The 18536-nt window shown below is 44.4% G+C and overlaps 1 protein-coding gene across 3 annotated transcripts in view; it reads left to right on the plus strand.

The window, feature by feature from the left end:
• Positions 1 to 18536, plus strand: part of cfap221 (cilia and flagella associated protein 221) — a 287241-nt gene that overhangs the window by 99618 nt on the left and 169087 nt on the right. For all 3 annotated transcript variants that reach the window (XM_072473164.1, XM_072473166.1, XM_072473165.1), the window contains one exon: positions 1241 to 1341. In XM_072473164.1, coding sequence (XP_072329265.1) covers positions 1241 to 1341 — 101 coding nt within the window. The remainder of the gene's footprint in view (positions 1 to 1240; positions 1342 to 18536) is intronic.

Raw genomic sequence — 18536 nt, forward strand, 5'->3', positions numbered from 1 at the left:
CCGCCCCGCCGGGTATGGGAGAATTCCGCCCCTGGTGTAGTTCACGCCAGCGGGACCGACCGAAAACAGGCGGCCACTCGGCTCATCGCGGGTCGGAGAATCGCCGGGGGGGGGCCACTGCCAACGGCCCCCGACCAGCGCAACACGATTCCCGCCCCCGCCGAAAAACCGGCGCAGTAGAATCCGGCGGCCGGCGTCGGGGCGGGATTCACGGCGCCACCCGGCGATTCTCCGGCCCGACGGGGGGTCGGAGAATCCCGCCCCTGGTCTTGCTGACCTCTTGCAACTTTTTTCATTCTGTGCTGCCCACAAAAAAACATCTATTATAGGTCAGTGACACTAGCAGTTTTGTTTCCGCATAGAATGGTATTGGGAGCACATGGATGCAAAGGCCATGGTATGGTTAAGAATCAAGTGATTTTACTGACTATATCATACAAAAGGAGCTTGAACACTTTTAGGAGGCAGTCTTATGCACTTGGGTTTCACATCATGTGCAGTATAGTAGAAAGTCAAGTTTAAGAGATATTTAAGATGCACCATTGGACTGCTTAGTAATGTATTAACTTAATTGTCTATGTTAACAGAGTGACAATGCAATGCATGTGTGATAACCTAAATGTTCAGGGTTCCATTGTCTTTGGACAGAATACTATGAGGAACTATTAGAGACCTTTGTATCTAGAAGTGGATATGAGGCACCCTTCTCAGAACTGTAACTGTAGCGCAGTTATCTCAAACTCTATTACTGTTTAATTTTCCTTCTTTGTGGTAAGTTGAAGCAGAAAAAAACAAGCGTAAGTGTCTGATTAATAATAATCGCTTATTGTCACAAGTAGGCTTCAATTAAGTTACTGTGAAAAGCCCCTAGTCGCCACATTCCAGTGCGTGTTCCGGGAGGCCGGTAAGGGAATTGAACCCCGCGCTGCTGGCCTTATTCTGCATTACAAGCATGCTGTTTAGCCCATTTGCTAAACCAGCCCCTAACTACCACAACTTGCGACTTGCTATAGGTTTTTTCAGTTGTAAAACAAGTGATGGAATGTTGACATTCCTCTCGCTTAAACTACAACAGGCACTCTAATTGTAGCTACTTGTTTTCACATGTTAGAAGTCTATATTTGAGATTTGTTTGGATGCAAATTATTGGGGGACTTGATTTCCTCATGTTATATTTTAATTTCCATGCTAAAGTATCCCGTACTGTAATTGTAAACAGAAATAATTGTACTTTTTGCAGGAAGATGATACTCTACTTGTTCCTGTGCATGCATATCCAATTGCAAACATAGTGAATTTTCCCTCTTCCTTAGCTATAAAGGATATCCCTCTTGGGCAAAGGTAAGTTTGTAATATTACTTTTAGTTACTGAAAATCTTCACAGTTGAACTAAATTTTCTGCTTTTTGAGTTGGATATTACTTGCACATGGTACAATGATGCGGCGGTTCCTCATTTAATTAGAAGTGGCATCCCTTCTTGGTGATGTGGTTATGTGTCATTGTGTATACAGTGGCTGGCTTATACTGCACCCCTTCATTATCAAATTTTCATTTCATTGTTGGCTGAATGATTGAGTATATCACCTTATTTGCTTTGTTTCAACTGATGTTCTGATATCATTACCAAAGTTGTGCTTTTATAGCTGATATTTCACTTTCCCATATCTCAAGTTCACATTCAAATGTTGCAAACAGATCTGACAAAGGAGGAAAGAATCGCATACTGATCACATTTATGGTCCATTCCTATGCAAAATACTTGACCTCCGTTGTGGTCCACCTAAATATTGAATGTAAGCCTTCACAACAGAAAAGAAAAACATAGGACATGAGGAGGCCATTCAGCCCTTCAAACTGCTCTGCTATTCATTATGATCATGGCTGATCATCTAACTCAATAGTCTAATCCCACTTTCCCCTTTGATTCATTGCTAAATGGTATATCTAACTACTTCTTGAACCCATATCGTGTTTTGGACTCATCTATTTCCTTTGGTAACAAATTGAACAGACTCACCACTGTCTAGGTGAAGAAATTTCTCCTCATATCTGTCCTAAATGGTCTACACCATATCTGCAGACTCTGCCCCCTGGTTCTGGACACACCCATCATTGGGAACATCCTTGCTGAATCTACCCTGCCCAGTCTAATTTTATAAGTTTCAATGAGATCCCCCTCATTCTTCTGAACTCCAGTGAATACAATCATTTAAATCGTTACTATATATTGTGAATAGCTGGGGTCCTAGCACTGATCCCTGCGGTACCCCACCCGTCACTGCCTGCCAGTTTGAAAAAGACCCGTTAATTCCTACTCTTTGTTTCCTGCCTGCCAACCAGTTTTCTATCCATCTCAGTACACTACTCCCAATCCCATGCGCTTTAATTTTACACGCTAATCTTTTATGCGGGACTTTGTCAAAAGCCTTCTGAAATTCCAAATACACCACATCCACTGGCTCCCCTTCATCAATTCTACTAGTTATATCCTTGAAGAATTCCAGTAGATTTGTCAAGCATGATTTCCCCTTCATAAATCCATGCTGGCTCTGTCCGATCCTGCCACTGTTTCCTAAGTGCTCTGCTACAAAATCTTTGATAATGGATTCAAGAATTTTTCCCATTACTGATGTCAGGCTTACTGGTCTATAAGTCCCTGCTTTCTCGCGACTCCCTTTTTAAATAGTGGAGTTACATTAGCCACCTTCCAATCTGCAGGAACTGTTCCAAAGTCTATAGAATTTTGTAAGGTGACCACCAGTGCATCTACTATTTCTAGTAGGCTGGCTTTCATCTATTGATGCATATTTTTTCACGCACCAGTTAATTTAAGCTATCCTCCAATCCTCTGGTACCATCCCATGTCCAATGGTGATTACAAGACTGTGGCTGGAGCCTGTGCAATTGTTCCCAGCACCCTTGAGTGCATCCCATCCTGTCAGAGTGACCTTTCCATGTTCAGTGCTGCCAACCGTCAAGAACACTTCACCTACTTGTATCCTATCCGATTTCTTTGCTTTTATGTAATCCAGTAATCTATTTTCTGACACTCTTTTTTTGGTTAATTTCCTGTTTCAGATCTTCCCTTTACATTTGCTATTCAGCTTCACTCTCTACTGAATTAAGAGCCTAACATTTATTATAATCCTCCATTTCCTGTTTCATTTTAATCTCTGTATCGTCAGTCATTCAGGAATCTCTAGCATTGGCTGACCTTTCTTTCTCCTTGTGGGAATCTTCTGGTTTTATGAGAATCTTCTAATCTTTGACTGTCTCCCATTGCTCATTTATTGTTGTGCCTGCCAGTCTTTGTTGCCAGTCTTTGTTTTCAATCTGTCTGTGCCAGATTCTCCTTTCAATTCACTGAAATTAGCCATCCTACAGGCGACCATTCGGCCCGTCGAGTCTGCACCGGCCCTTGGAAAGACCACTCTACTTAAGCTTAAGCCTACACCTCCATCCTATTCCCGGAAACCAATAACCCCACTTAACCTTTTTGACACTAAGGGGCAATTAAGTATGGCCAATCCACCTAACCTGCTGTGGGAGGAAGCCAGAGCACCCAAAGGAAACCCACGCAGACATGGGAGAAAGTGCAAACTCCAGACTATTTTCATATTTCTTAGCCTTTTTGCAGAGCTATTCTAAACCTAATGATATTGTGAACCCTGGTTCCAAATGCTCTCCCGAAGAATATGCTTTACTTGCCCTGTTTCATTGCTGAAATCTAGATCCAACACCTGTTCATTATTAGCCTGAAAACATGCTGATTAAAAACATGTACGCTTTTCAGGAATTCCTTGTTCAATTCTGATGAAACAAGCTCGTCGAACTGAAATATTAACTCCTCTTCTCTCCATAGATGCTGCCTGACCTGCTGTGTTTCTCTAGTTATTTTTGTTCCTATTTCAGGAATCCCTTCACCTCTTTGCCCTTTACAATGTCATTTTCCAAACCTATATTAGGATAATTGAAACCTTTGGCTCTCCCTGCAATTTGCCGACAAATTTGCCCATTTATCTCTGTCCACCTATAGTGTACACCTAGTCATTGTTCCTTAATTCTAACCAAAGAGATCACGTTTTGCCTCATCAGGAACATCAAATAGTAACTTTTGTTCTTAAGGCAATCAATTTCAGCACAGCAGAAACAGTAACGAGTAAGCTGAGAATGTAATGATAGCTAAGACATAAAGAGTTCTTCTTTGAATTGTATCAGGAGATCTCCTGTGGTCATCTGTACCACAGCAACATACAAACAGTTCCTCCAACAAAGGACACTTCAACTGATCAAGCTCCAAGATTTTGGTTTAATATCTCATCTGAAACACAACACTTCTGATCATGAAGCACTCCTTCCATGTCAAATTGGAGTCTCAGTCCTGGAGTGGGCTTCAAACCCAGACCGTTTAACCCTAAGGGGAGAATGCTACCAATTGAGTCAGAAGATTTAATAGCGTTAACATGATAGCTTGCTCAAAAATATATGCAGAAGGCTTTGTGGCTTACAATATAACAGGAGGAAAAGACAAATATAAAGGAAGACAAAATCAAAGGTCAAAACCTCTGGAGATTTAGAGAAATGTGTAGACTTAGGGCAGAATTTTCTGGTCCTATCCACTTCGGGATCGGAACTTCCTGCCTGAGGTCAACGGACCTTTTGCTTGTCTGTCAAATTCTCCATCCCGCCTGTGACAATTCCAGCGTCGGGTGGGATGAGGTGCTTTAGGCATTAAAGTGTGGGCAATAACCAACCATGTTTATCAATGAGGTGGATGACGGAATGGCGAGTTGCACATCCAGGTTTGCAGATTAGTTAGGAGAAACAGTAGTGTCGCAGATGGGATGAAAAAATTGCAAGGAAAAATATACAGTTTGGGCCAAATGATCCAGTATTACATACACACACCACACATAGCCCTCCCCCACAAGCACACATGCACGGACACTCACCCACATACCCACCACGCACCCCCCCCCCCCCCCCCCCCCGCCCACACACACACATCCCACACATAGTCCCCCCCCCACCCACACACACACCCCACACATAACCCCCACACGCACCCCCCACACACACACCCCACAAACACCCAATCCCACACACACACCCCCACATGTGTGGACACTCACCCACATACCCCCCATGCACACACATCCACACCCATACTAAACCCAATGAAAAACCTTAGACCTTTAAAATCTTACCTGAATATGGCAGCTGATGTCATCTTTTCCTGCATTCTCTGTTCTTCCCCTTGGACACGTGCTCTGATCTTATCACTGCTTAAGCTGGTATAATAATTGCGCAGCGATGGGTGGCAGTCAGGAGATTGGACAGGCTATGTAAAACAGCTAAGAATGAATAAAAGATTCATACAGAGGGAAAGATTAGATATGAGAGAAAGCAATCTCGAAATATAAAGACAGATAGTAAAAGTTACGATAGATATTTTAAAAAGAAGAGTTAACAAAGTGGGTTGGTCCTATAGAAAATGAGTCTGGAAAATAAGCGGATGGCAGATGAATTCAACATGTATTTTGCATCAGTCTTCACTTTAGAGGAACATCCCAGAAACAGCTGGAAATCAGGAGTTGGAAGGAAGGGAGGAATTCCAGAAAATTACAATTACCAGGGAAGTGGTACAGAGCAAATTGTTGGAACTACAGTTGACCGTCCCCGAGTCCTGATGGATTTCATCCTAGGGTCTTAAAAGAAGTGGTTTGTGAGATAGTTGATGCATTGGTTTTAACTTTTCTAAATTTTCAATTTGGAGAAAGATCTATTACATTGAAAAATAGCTAATGTAATTCCTTTATTGAAAAAGAGAGGGAGACAGAAAACAAAACATTTAGCTTAACATCTGTCACAGAGAAAATGTTAAAAAACATTATTCAATGCGTTACAGCAGGGCACTTGATAAATTTAAGGTAATCAGGCACAGTCAGCATAGTTTTGTAAAAGGGGAATCATGTTTAACCAATTTATTGGAATTCTTTGAAGAAACAATGGCCGAGATTTAACAAAAAAGAGTCTCGTTTTGGGCACGAAATGAGGGTTGTTTCTCAGATCCTGCAGCTCTGAGAGTCACCCCACTATTAAATGGGACTTTGTTTATTTTGGGAGCCTCAGCGGGGAACGCCTTGCCGAGGCTCCACTTACATTAATTTCCTGTACCAGGAAGAGATCGGGCGCCATTTTTAAATGCCGTCCCAATCTCTCAACCCTCCACCATGGCCTCTGGACCCCCCCAATGCCCCAACATACTGATTTAGGGGGTCCTTGAACCACCCCCTCACCCCACCTCATAAGGGCAAGGCATCCCTGAACTCGATCCCCGGCACAGGCAACCTGGCACCCGAGCACCTTGGTAGATCCAGATAGTGACGTCTTTTGAGACCTTGTCAGATCTTGTGAAGTGTCCTGACCTTCGTAGATCTCACGATAGGCCTCTCATGAGATTTAACGGCCTTGTCGCGTTATTGAATCAGGCGCGATGAGACCTTCTGGTCATGCCCAACATTGCTGTGGATAAAGGGGAACTGGTGGGTGTACTGTACTTAGATTTCCCAAAGGCATTCAATAAGGTTACACATAATGGCCTAGAAAATAAAAGCTCATGGTGTGGGCGGTAACATTGGCATGGATAGAAAATTGATTAGCTAATAGGAAATATAGCTAGGTGTAAATTAATAATTTTCTGGCTGGCAGAATGTGACGGGTGGTGTGACACAAGGATCAGTTCTAGGGCCTCAACTTTTTACCTTTTTTTAAATGATTTGATTGAAGTGACCAAATATATGGTTGCTAAATTTCTTGATGACGCAAAGATAGGTGGGAAATTAAGTTGTGAACAGGACATAAGGAAAAGGATATGGGTAGATTGAGTGAGTGGGCAAAGATCTGGCAAATGCAGTATAGTGTGGGAAAATGTGAAATTGTACATTTTGGAATGACATATAAAAGAAGCATATTATCTAAATGGTGAGTGATCCAAAAGAGGGATCTGCGGTCCAAGTGCACGAGTCACAGAAGGTTAGCATACAGTTGGATCAAGTAATTAGCAAGGCTTATCGTATGTTATTGTTCATTTTAAAGGGGAATTGAAAACAAGAATAGGGAAGTTGTACTCCAGTTGTTCAGGGTATTGGCGAAGCCTAATCTGGAGTACTGTGTACAGTATTGGTCTCCTTGTTTCAGGAAAGATGTAAATGTATTGCAAGCAGTACAGAGAAGGTTTACTAATTTCTGAAATGGGCGGATTGTCTTATGAGGAAAAGCTGGACAGGCAAGACTTGTATCAGCTGGAATTTAGAAGAGTAAGATTGAAATTTGTAAGATCCCGAGGGCACTTGAAAAGGTGTGGATAATTCCTCTTGTGGGAGAATCTAGAACTAGGGGTTACTGTCTAAAAAAAATAAGAGTCTGGATTCTCCCAAAATGGGGCTATGTCCCCATGCCAGCGTATAAACACAGGCGTTGTACTCCCGAGTTTCCTGGAAAAAAACAACCCGATTCACTTACCTTCAGGGGGCTAGCAGAGACTCGGAGTGCTTCACGCAGCTTTGGCTGTGGATACGGGCCCCCGCACTAAAGGTTCCGAGTCCGCGCGTGCGCACGCCGGCGTCCTCCAGCGGCCACGGGGTCGCAGATGCAGCTCCGTAATGTAGGTCCCCCCAATTGGCCGCGTGCCCCTGCATCAGACTGGCCCAATCTGTGCCCCGGCCACCCATAAGGCCCCCCCACGGTGCCCGATCCCCCTGCCCCCCACCAGGGCGGCCGCGGACTGAGTCCACAGCCACCACGTGATCGGGTTTGGCGCGGGGGTGGAGAATCAACTTTGCCGACGGAATCGGGCCCAGCACCCGGGCTCCGAATATCCGCGAATTACACCGTGTGGCTGGGGGGCCATTGCCAGAGGCCCGCAAAGCAATACTCGCTCCCGACCCGCCAAGTTCCTGACACCGTGGAACTAACATGGTCTGGTCACGATTTTGGTGCGGGGCTGCGGAGAATCCAGTCCAAGGTGTCACCCATTTAAGACAGATATGAAAAAAAAACATTCCTTTCAGAGGTTTGTGAGACTTTGAATTCTCTTCCTCAAAAGGTGGCTGACATAGATTCATTGAATATCTTTAAGGCAGAGGTAGATAGACTTTTGATTTGGAAGAAGGCAAAAGGTTATCACGGGTAGGCAGGAATGTGGAGTTGAGGTTAAAAACAGATCAGCCATGATCTTATATAATGGCAGAGCAGGCTTGAGGAGCCGATGGCCTACTCCTGTATCTATTTTGTATATTCATAAAAGGACTGAATTCTCGAGCTGTTTGCTGGCAGCGGGATTCTTTGACCCTGCCAGCAGTGCAACCCTGCCCGTGGGTATTCTGGCGGCATACGTGGTTTCAATGGAAATTCCCATTGCCAGCGGGAGCAAAGAATCCCACCACTAGTGAATCGCATGTCTCCAAGAAACATGTGGCTGCGAGGCCGGAGAATCCCGACCTGATATGTAAAAATCATAAAATCATTCCAATTCACGCTCACACATGCTTTCAAGAGATTCACAAGCACACAGAAGTAAGTTGCAAGGCGGGAGGGTGGGTAAAATTATTTAAGAGTGTCCAAAGTGAAAGTCGATCATATACAGAACCTGGAGATTGATTGGTTGGATGGTTTCAGGCTGTGTTTAGTGTTCTTTTCCGGGTTCTGCATCACAGAGACGGATGTTGTCTGTTTTTTCCTTTGTCGTCAGCAGTGACTTGGTTTAATTTGAAGACGTTGCCTGTGGTGTTCGGCTGGTCAGATACAGCAGGGCACAATCTTGCAGAATGACTGGAGAGGGAGAAAGGAGTTCTCTTCTCCCTGTCACAATTCATGGGCAGGGATTTTCCAGCCCTGTCGTAGTGAGACCTGATGGAGGAGATTTGGCAGCCCAGCCAAAAGTTCATTGACTTCCGGCAGGACCTGATAATCCTGGAGGGGGATGGGACTGAAAAAATTCTACCCATGGTCTTTAGTCTGTCCCCCATCTCTGGAAAAGCAGTTTCTTTAAACTCAAAGGATTAGCTTGCTCAACACATGGGGCGGGATTCTCCGGGAATCGGCGGGGCGTGCAGAAACGGGACAGTGGATTGGCAGGAACCACTCTGGCATCGGGCCGCCCCAAAGGTGCGGAATCCTCTGCACCTTCAGGGGCTAGGACGGTGCCGGAGTGGTTTGCGCCCCGTCAGCTGGCGTGGAAGGCCTTTGGCGCCGCGCCAGCCAGGGCCGAAGGGACTCTGCCAGCCGGCGCGGGTCCACGCATGCGCGGCAGCATCAGCGTCTGCTGATGTCATCCCCATGCATGCGCAGGGGGGTTCACTTTCGCACCGGCCATTCCGGAGGCCTACACGGCTGGCGTGTAGGAATAGAGTGCCTCCACAGGGCCAGATCGCCCCGTGCCCCCCCCCCCCCCCGAGGACCCCGGAGGCCGCCCACGGAGCTGGGTCCCGCCGGTAGGGACCAACCTTGATTTACGCTGGCGGGACCCGGCAAAACCAGGCGGGAACTCGGCCCATCGCGGGCCGGCGAATTCAAGCGGCCCTGGGACCCATTGAGTCGCGCCGGTCCCCGCCATTCTCCGAGGCGGGCGGTGCGATTCACGCCGCGGTGACTTTTGGGGGGTGGGAGAATTCGAAGGACGGTGGGGGCGGGATTCATGCCGCCTCCCGGCGATTCTCCGACCCAGCGGGCGATTGGAGAATCCCGCCCCTTATGTCCATTCATAATGGCCAGTTACCTAATATAGTCACAGCAAGTTGGGGAACAACTCATTTCAAGTCCATTGTTTAAAGTGATTAGATTATATGGCCGGTGAAGTTCCCTTCTCAGCCAGGGTCCATTGTCGAGTCGAATGGCTTGGTCCACACCCACCTGAATAACAGATTATGTCTGGATATCTTTGAATGGTACCGTTAAGTTACACAGTTGTCTCTGGTGGGCTACTTCCGGACAGATCAGCGCTTTTCTGATAGTTTTGTAATTTTCAGGGTGTGATTATGTCAACATTTGCATAATCAAGAGCTGCTATTTATATCAATTAAAATTCCGTTGCCAGACTTCCGGTGACGGCGGCGGGAGGCGGCCGCACAATGGAGGGCTCCCGTTCGGGAACGCCATTTTCGGGGCTTTAAGCCCGGTCCCAGGGTCCACAGAGGCGGCAAAAGCAGGAAGAAACAGTGAAGGCACAGCAAAGAAAAATGTCGAGGGTGAGCAAAAAATCGGCCGTAAAGAAAACAGCTGAAGGTCCGTCAGGGAGTGGCAAGGTCACCGCCGGGTCACCAAGGACAATGGAGGCTGGAGCACCAGGGGTGGCCACATTGCTTACGGCTGAAGAAATAACTAAGGTGATGGCTGCGGAATTCGAAAGGCCATTTACAAGATACATGGAGACAATGAGGAAGGAGATGAGAGAGGTTTTGAGTGCGCTGGTGATGACGGCGGTGGCGAGTGCAGTGGCGGAGGTGCGAGAGCAAGGGGAGGCGCTGAAGGAAGTGGAGGAGACGTTATTGCAGCACGGTGATCAACTTGCCTTGATGGGGAAGGAGATGCGGAAGGTGATGGACATTAACAAGGATCTGCGAGGAAAAATGGAAGACCTGGAAAACAGATCCAGGCAACAGAATTTGAGGATTGTGGGGCTGCCCTAAGGAGTTGAAGGACCGTGGCCGATTGAGTATTTTGCCGCGATGCTGGCGAAACTATTGGGGGAGGGGGAGGATCCCTCCCGATATGAACTGGATCGGGCTCATTGGTCGTGGAGGCCTGTACCAATGGCGAGTGAGCCGCCAAGGGTAGTGACTCTGTGCTTCCGTAGGTACAGTGTGAGGAGAAGGTCCTGAGCTGGGCCAAGCAGAAGCGGGTGGTGCACTGGGCTGGAGCTGGTATACGTGTATACCAGGACTTTACGGTGGAGCTGGCGAGGAGGCAGGCTGCCTTCAACCGGCTGAAGAGGGCACTGTACATGAGCGAGGTGCAGTGCGCATTGTATATCCAGTGAAGCTGAGGGTGACTTACAAGCTCAGGGACTTTTATTTTGGAACGGCGGAAGCAGCGGAGGAGTTTGCGAAGGCAGAAGGACTGTGGCGGAACTGAGAAATTGAGAAATGGCCATGTGCCGATGTGACCTCATGACTGACTGTATTTTCTTCTTTTTTTGTTTCACTGCGTGCAGGTGTATGGGCTAAAGGTGTTAGACATTTTAGTTGCTGTGAAATGAAGAGTCTAAAATTCTTGTCCCTTTTCACCAAACACCATTTATTTCACTTCTACAGCCTCTGCACAAAACTCTTAACAACACACCACCTGACAGAGGCCACCTGAAGCCCCTTTACATATCAGTATCAATTAATGGATACTTAACATAAATGAGACAACTAATTGCAATGTCTCTTAACCCATTACTTAACAGTCTCCACTTCCTTGGAGAAAAAAAAATAATTAGGTGAAAACAAAATTTCAAGAAACTCAAAAACACACATGATGTACGAGAAAGAAAAAAAAAACAGTCACAGAAACAAGCGCCCTTCATTAACAATATCCAAAAGTCTCTGTGAACTCGCCCCTCTTTTCGTAAAACAGTCTGACAGTTGATAGCTCCTGTCGACCCATTTAATTTTTGTTATTTCCCCTCTGTCCAACATCTGCTTCAAACTTGCGATGTCTATCCGTAACCTCTTTTCATTGACACTTTTTGTAGAGTGCACATTTTCCCACAGGGATTTATTGTCAATGTGACAGTCAATAGATATATTACCCAAATCCCCTAATCCCGAAATTTCTGTCAATATCATACTTATATAAAAAGCCATATCCACCACCTCTACAAGGCTTAACGTCAAAGCCAAAGTGCTTTTTACCACTCTCCTTATTTTCTTTGTTTCCCACACAAGTGGGCAACATTTACCATTGTTCCCCAAAAGGAAAATGATAAAACCTCCTGCGCTTGAAACCCCATCACATAAATTTGCGTAGGACGCATCACTATAAACTATGAGTTTCAAGTGTTTAAGGTCACCTAAAACCGGGAACTTCAAAACACACTCCGGCATTTTTAGTTTGGCCAACACTTTATTTGCTCTTATTCTGTCTTCCACTTTGGGATCATTCATTTTTGTACTCAACTCTAAGACATCAAAACTCACGTCCGGTCTAATCTGTCTACCTAACCAGTTCAGTTGCCCAATTAAACTTCGCAGTTGCTCTTTTTCTATCTTTGAAACCATTGCGGCTTTTTGTGAAACTCGGCCACGACTAATTGCTATTGGGGTGATGTTTTCCAAATAAGATTGCTGACGTAAAGTTGCCCCTAACTTAGTCTGTCCAATTTCCAGTCCAATATATTTAAATGCACCGGAAGCCTGACTTCCAACCCTGAATTCTTTCCTCAAACCAGAGATTACAATAGCTTCAAAATCACTAGTCCCACCCCACAAAAAATCATCAACATGCATCATAAAAATGCCAGAAGGATTTCGTTTATAGTGCCAGTAAAACATTGCAGGATCTGCTTTCAACTCGCAACAGCCTAACTTTACCAAAACTGACCTGACCGAAAAATATCAGACTCTAGATGCATCATTTAATCCATATACACAGCTGTTCAACTTCCAGAGTACCCCTTCTGTGTTAGCTGCTTCTTTAGGAGGACGGAGAAAAATGTCTCTCTGGAGCTGATGCCCCTGCAAAAAGGCAGCTTTTATGTCTATACATTTGCATTCCCAGGCCTTTGTGGCTAATAGAGCCAAGAAGATCTTTAAAATAACCTTTCCTGCTGTAGGTGAATCTACCCTTAAATCCTGATCTTCTAAGTTTTCTTCAAATCCCCTTGCCATGAGCCTGGCCTTTGCCTTATAAGTTCCATCCGGAAGAACCTTTTCCTTGCAAATCCATCTGTGGGATAGAGCTCTTTGTCCCCTATCCGGTACTTTCGTGTATACCCCAAATTCACTCCAATTATGCAATTCTTACTGTTTAGCTTCTTTAATAACTTTTTCATCTAACTTATTTGAAGCCACCAAAATCCCACGTGCATGTGGGCTTCTACTCCTATTAGTATTCGCAGTCCTACTCCTGTTCTGAGATCTTGACAAACTACGTCCCCTCTCCCGCGTGGTATCTCGTTCTGTACTGCTACTGCTTGATCTTTCCCTTCTGCTGTGGGATGTCCTTTCAATAGTTCTCGACCTTTTCCTGCGGACCTGTTCACTATCTGATGTACTATCTGAACTGGCACTGCGTTTCTGTGCCCTCCATGTTTGAACATCGTTTTCCCAATCCAGTGTCTTGACTCCTTCCCCTGAATGCTGTACATTCAACCAATGTTTATACTTTCCAGTGGCCTTCCCTGCTCTACTAATAACAGTTGCATCCTTCCATTGACTAGACCCTTCAGGCAAGTATGTCACTTTTGTACCAACTTTTGGCAGTTGACCTTTCAGAAAAATGGCCTGTTTTAATTCACCAGAAGTGTTGTGTTCCTCCACAGAAACCCTGTCTATATCAAGTAATTGGTCCTCATAGTTCTGTAACACATGCGTACCAGATGACTCTGGTTCCTCGTCATATGTCTGTCTGCTCTGTCTAAATTTGAAAATTTGTAATCTGTACCCATTATCCTTGATGAATGTACCCTAACAGTTTGATTACCATGTTGCAAAATAATTGTTTTGCCATCTATACCTATGATCTTCCCTGGGCCTTTCCATTCATTAGAATTGTCTCTCCTATAGTATACCATGTCTCCTTGCTGAAAAACGGCACCTGATGGCCATACGTTATGTCTTAAAGCTCTGCGAATTCTTTCAGAGACTTTTGCTTCCAAAAAAGCTTTTCTACTGCTATGTAATGCATTTAAATATTTAGCAAAACCAGAGCTAATTGTAGTCCCCTCCCAAGCTGGAGGCTGGTCATCCAAAATGGACGGAATTTTAGGATTTCTACCAAACACTAATTGATAAGGACTATAGCCCCCAACCATCTGCAATGAATTCTTTGCATGTACTGCCCATGCTAAAGCTGAATTTAGCCTGCAATTTGGTCGATCTGCCAAAATTCTCCGAAGCATGTCATCGATGACAGCATGATTTCTTTCACAGACACCATTACTGAATGGGCTTTCTGCAGCCGTATTCATAACTCTGGTATTCATGTTTTCACACATATCCCTCAACTCATCATTAGCAAATTCTCCCCCATTGTCCGTAAGGAATTTTGCCGGTGGACCAATTCCTGCCCCTATCCATTTTTCCACGATTTGATCCAGAATTACTCTCTTTTCTTTACTTCATACAGTCGTTGATTGACTAAATCTGGTTGCTAAATCTATAAAATGCAAAATAAATATATTATTTGCTTTATCCCAGATCTTAAGTTCCATGGCCACAATGTCGTTAAAATCCCTGGCCAAAGGTAGGGTTACTATCGGTCGTGCTGGTGTCCTTCTGTACTTCCTACAAACTTCACAGCGGTCACTAACCTGTTCTATCAGTTTAGTATGGTTGTCATCCCTTAACCCTGCATCCTTTAATACAGTTTTCAGCCTCCGAGGAGGCGGATGTGCAAATTGCCTATGCAGTTTTAATACCACAAGCTTTTTATCACCTAAAGTCCCATTTTCAACAGCCATTAACACATCCTTAACCACTCTACTTGAAAAACTATTTGTCAGTAATGGAATACAATAGTGTCCCGACTGTGTAAATTGTAAGTCTGTTGCCTTATCCTATTCCATATCCAGTTTCATGTGTGCTTTCTTCATCGATGGTCTGCTCAGAAGCAAAGGTATCTCACTTGATACAACATCCGTGCTAATGAAATGATTCACTCCGGCAATATTGCAAGGGATCACCACTCTTTTCAGCGACTTCAGAGTATTGTCATCCCCAAACCTGAAACTTGTGGAACTTTCAAATTCCTTAACCTTGTTACGATTTTCAGCATTCAAAGAATCCAGGTAACATTTTAACCAGTCAATTCCACACACAGTAGATGTGCAGCCACTGTCCAATACAGCACAGTTGAATGATTTTGCAACCAACACCCTCATTACCGGCGTAAAACTGCTTGTCAATAGGACAATGCCTTCTTTCTGGTCACTATCTTTTTCCTCTTCTGACTCTTCCGTGTCATGTGCCGCTTCAAACACTCTATTATAATGAGTTGGACAGTTGAAAGCATAATGGTATTGAGAGTCACATCGAAAACATCGATTTATCATGCCCCGTGCATTTCTGGGGTTCATCTTCCTATTGTAGGTTCTAACTGGGTTTCTGTCTTCATAATTTCCTTGTCTCGGTCTCCGTCTATAATCTTGAGCCCTGTTCATAGACATACGATTTCGCCATCCTGTTACTAGTGTATCTTCCATATTCTGCCTTATTGCAGGCTGACCTAATTGGGTCAACAGAGCCATCGGAATTGAATGTTTCCCCAGAAACCTGTGTAAAGCTTTTGTCATCTGTTCGAATAAGGTATCCTTATCAGTACACTGAACTCCTGTCAAAACCAGGAGCCTATCCATGTTGCTCACTCTAGCACAGTCAAGTAATTTAAAGGCCAACACAGACTGTGGAAATTCCAAATTGTGTTTCTGCAGCCTTTTATATAGTCTGCCAAATTCCATTATATAGTCTTCCATGGAGATATCCTCCATTTTCCGGAACTTATCAAAATCCGACCATGCTTCATACACACTTAACAAGTCATCTTTCTTATAAATCTTATCCATATAATGTAATAAAGTCTCCAGACCTTCTTCTGAGTCTAACTCTTCCAATTCCAGCTCAGAAAGCACTTTGTTTCGGATTTTACTGCCATATGGTAGAGAAAGAGTCAATGCCATACCTTGTTTTCTCTTTCCCAAAGCAGTTACTTTAGTTCACATAACTACTGCACTTCTCCATTGGTCGTACGATTCCCTTTCAGAAAATAAGGGAGGATAGTCATGTCCAGCCATCTTTATCCTGGGTTCAGCCATGTATTTTTTTTTTCCTTCTCACTCACTCCTTGGTTTGATCAGGAAAAGTTGTATCTTTCAAACCTTCACATTTGCACACCAAACATCCTCTGCTACCATTTGTTAGACGTTTTAGTTGCTGTGAAATGAAGAGTCTAAAGTTCTTGTCCCTTTTCACCAAACACCATTTATTTCACTTCCACAGCCTCTGCACAAAACTCTTAACAACACACCACCTGACAGAGGCCACCTGAAGCTCCTTTACATATCAGTGTCAATTAATGGATACTTAACATAAATGAGACAACTAATTGCAATGTCTCTTAACCCATTCCTTAACAAAAGGAGCCAATGGTGTATATATTTGGACAAGGGAAGTGATGGGACTTTCACTCGAAATGAGGGTTTCTTTGGGGTGTAGGCGGATATGCGGGGTTCGTGTGCTGAAAGGGGATTTCTGGGCTTTCCTAGGGCCGGGCAAGGGGGAAAGGGACCCGGGTGGGGGCCTCCACACTGGCCAGTTTAAGCCGGGCAGTGAACGGGAGTGAGGTGGGGGGAGGGGCTGCGGCCATCGGAGCCTGGCAGAACAGGGTCCAAGTGGTCTATCTGGGGTGGAAAGTTGGGGGGGAAGGAACCGAGGTTGAGGGGAGGGGTTTTACAAGAGGCAGTGGACGGGAGGAGTTGGAGACTGGCGGGGGGGGGGGGGTGTACAACTCTTGGGTATCATGTATGGTACTCTTTCAGAGGTTGGATGGTGTTGAGTGTAGGGGGGGAGGGGGAGTGGACTCTATAGGTCAGTGGTGACCATGGGCGATCCCGGACTCCTTTTTCTTTTTCTCTTTTGTTTTTTGTTTCCACCGTGGGAGGGTTTGTTTTATTGGATGCATATATTGTCAGGTGGGCTGTTGTTTGGGGTGGTGGGAGGTTGGTATTGTTAAGGGGATTGATTTTGTATTTGTTACTGTTTACTGTTTGTGGGTGGGGTGTAAATTTTGAAGGAAAATGTGAAAATGGAGAATAAAAACATTTATTAAAAAAAATAATAAAATTTCCATTGCCAATATTTTAAAACTTATCCCAGGGTTTCACCTACTCAATAAATGAAGTAATTTTTGATATAAAATATGGTTTTATAACATTTATAAAGCAACATCTCTTGGGGAATGTCAAAATATATTCATGCCAGTAACACATTTCCAACATGGGAATTGTTAATTTCAGCACAGTCCGGTAGCACCCTTATTCACTTGAGTTACAAGTTTATGAGTTCAAGTTCCACTCGAGAGACCCTGAGCACATCATCTCAGATGACACTTCAGTGTGGAGGGAGTTCTGGATTGATGGAGGTGATTTCTGTTGACTGAGACATTAAACCGAACATTCAAGTGGACGTAAAAGATCACATGGCATTTATTTTTCAAATAATATGTATATAGATGTCCTGGACAGCATTATTTTCCCATCCAATACTACAAAATCAAATCCATGGTCATCTACCTCATTTTTTAATGTGAGAAGTGGCTTCCAGGTTTGCCTATATTAAGAAAAAGTGACAAGATCCAATTTTAAAAATATATAATTCTTTGACTGTGATGCATTTTGAGAAATGGAAAGTGCTTGTTGTAGTTTGGGAATTTTGTTTATTTGGCCCAGGAGGAATTTTAATTTGAGCTAAATATGATTTTAGTTTGAAAGCAGTTTCAGGATAATAAGGGTTAATTCCACGGTTCCAGTGTCCTTTTCTTTATCTTGACAAACAAAAACAGTCTGGAACCATCAAAAGAAAATTGAGGACAGGTATATTAATAGGTACCTGTGAATTAAAGAGCCAGCATTTAAAACTGTCTGTATGACAGAAATTATTATATTTCAAACAGTCCAGTAAACATTCCCACATGAATATGGTGGGAGGGACTGAATTTATACTTACACATGTCGAGCTGGGTCCCACAACCAGAGGGGCACCAGCCAGTTTAATTGGCAGTCCTATTTGCCAACTCCTTGACATGGAGAGCTGATGGCATCAACTTTGCTGCAGAGAAACAATAAATGTGGGAAGAGAGAGAGAGAGAGAGCAGAATGCTGGTTCCAGAAAACCCCTTCCTCAGGGAACTCTTATCCTCTCTATCCAAAGACCTACGGCTCCGGGATTAGCCTGCTGAGTCAACTGAGGATACAGGAAATAATAAAGCCTGGTAGATATCATCCTTGTTTCGAGAAACAAATTCCTAGGTGTGCACATCACCAAAAATATGTCCTGGTCCACCCACATTGATGCTATGACCAAGAAAGCACAACAGCACCTATACTTCCTGAGGAAACTAAGGAAATTCTACATGTCCACATTCACTCTTACCAACTTTTACAAGTGCACCATAGAAAGCATCCTATCTGGCTGCATCACAGCCTGGTAAGGCGAATGTCCGGCCCAAGACCGGAAGAAACTACAGAGTTGTGAACACCACCCAGTCCATCACATGAACCCACTTCCCATCCATTGACTATGTCTACACCTCCTGCTGCCTTGGGAAAGCGGGCAGC

Source organism: Scyliorhinus torazame, chromosome 2 (assembly GCF_047496885.1).
Source record: "Scyliorhinus torazame isolate Kashiwa2021f chromosome 2, sScyTor2.1, whole genome shotgun sequence".
Taxonomy (NCBI): domain Eukaryota; kingdom Metazoa; phylum Chordata; class Chondrichthyes; order Carcharhiniformes; family Scyliorhinidae; genus Scyliorhinus; species Scyliorhinus torazame.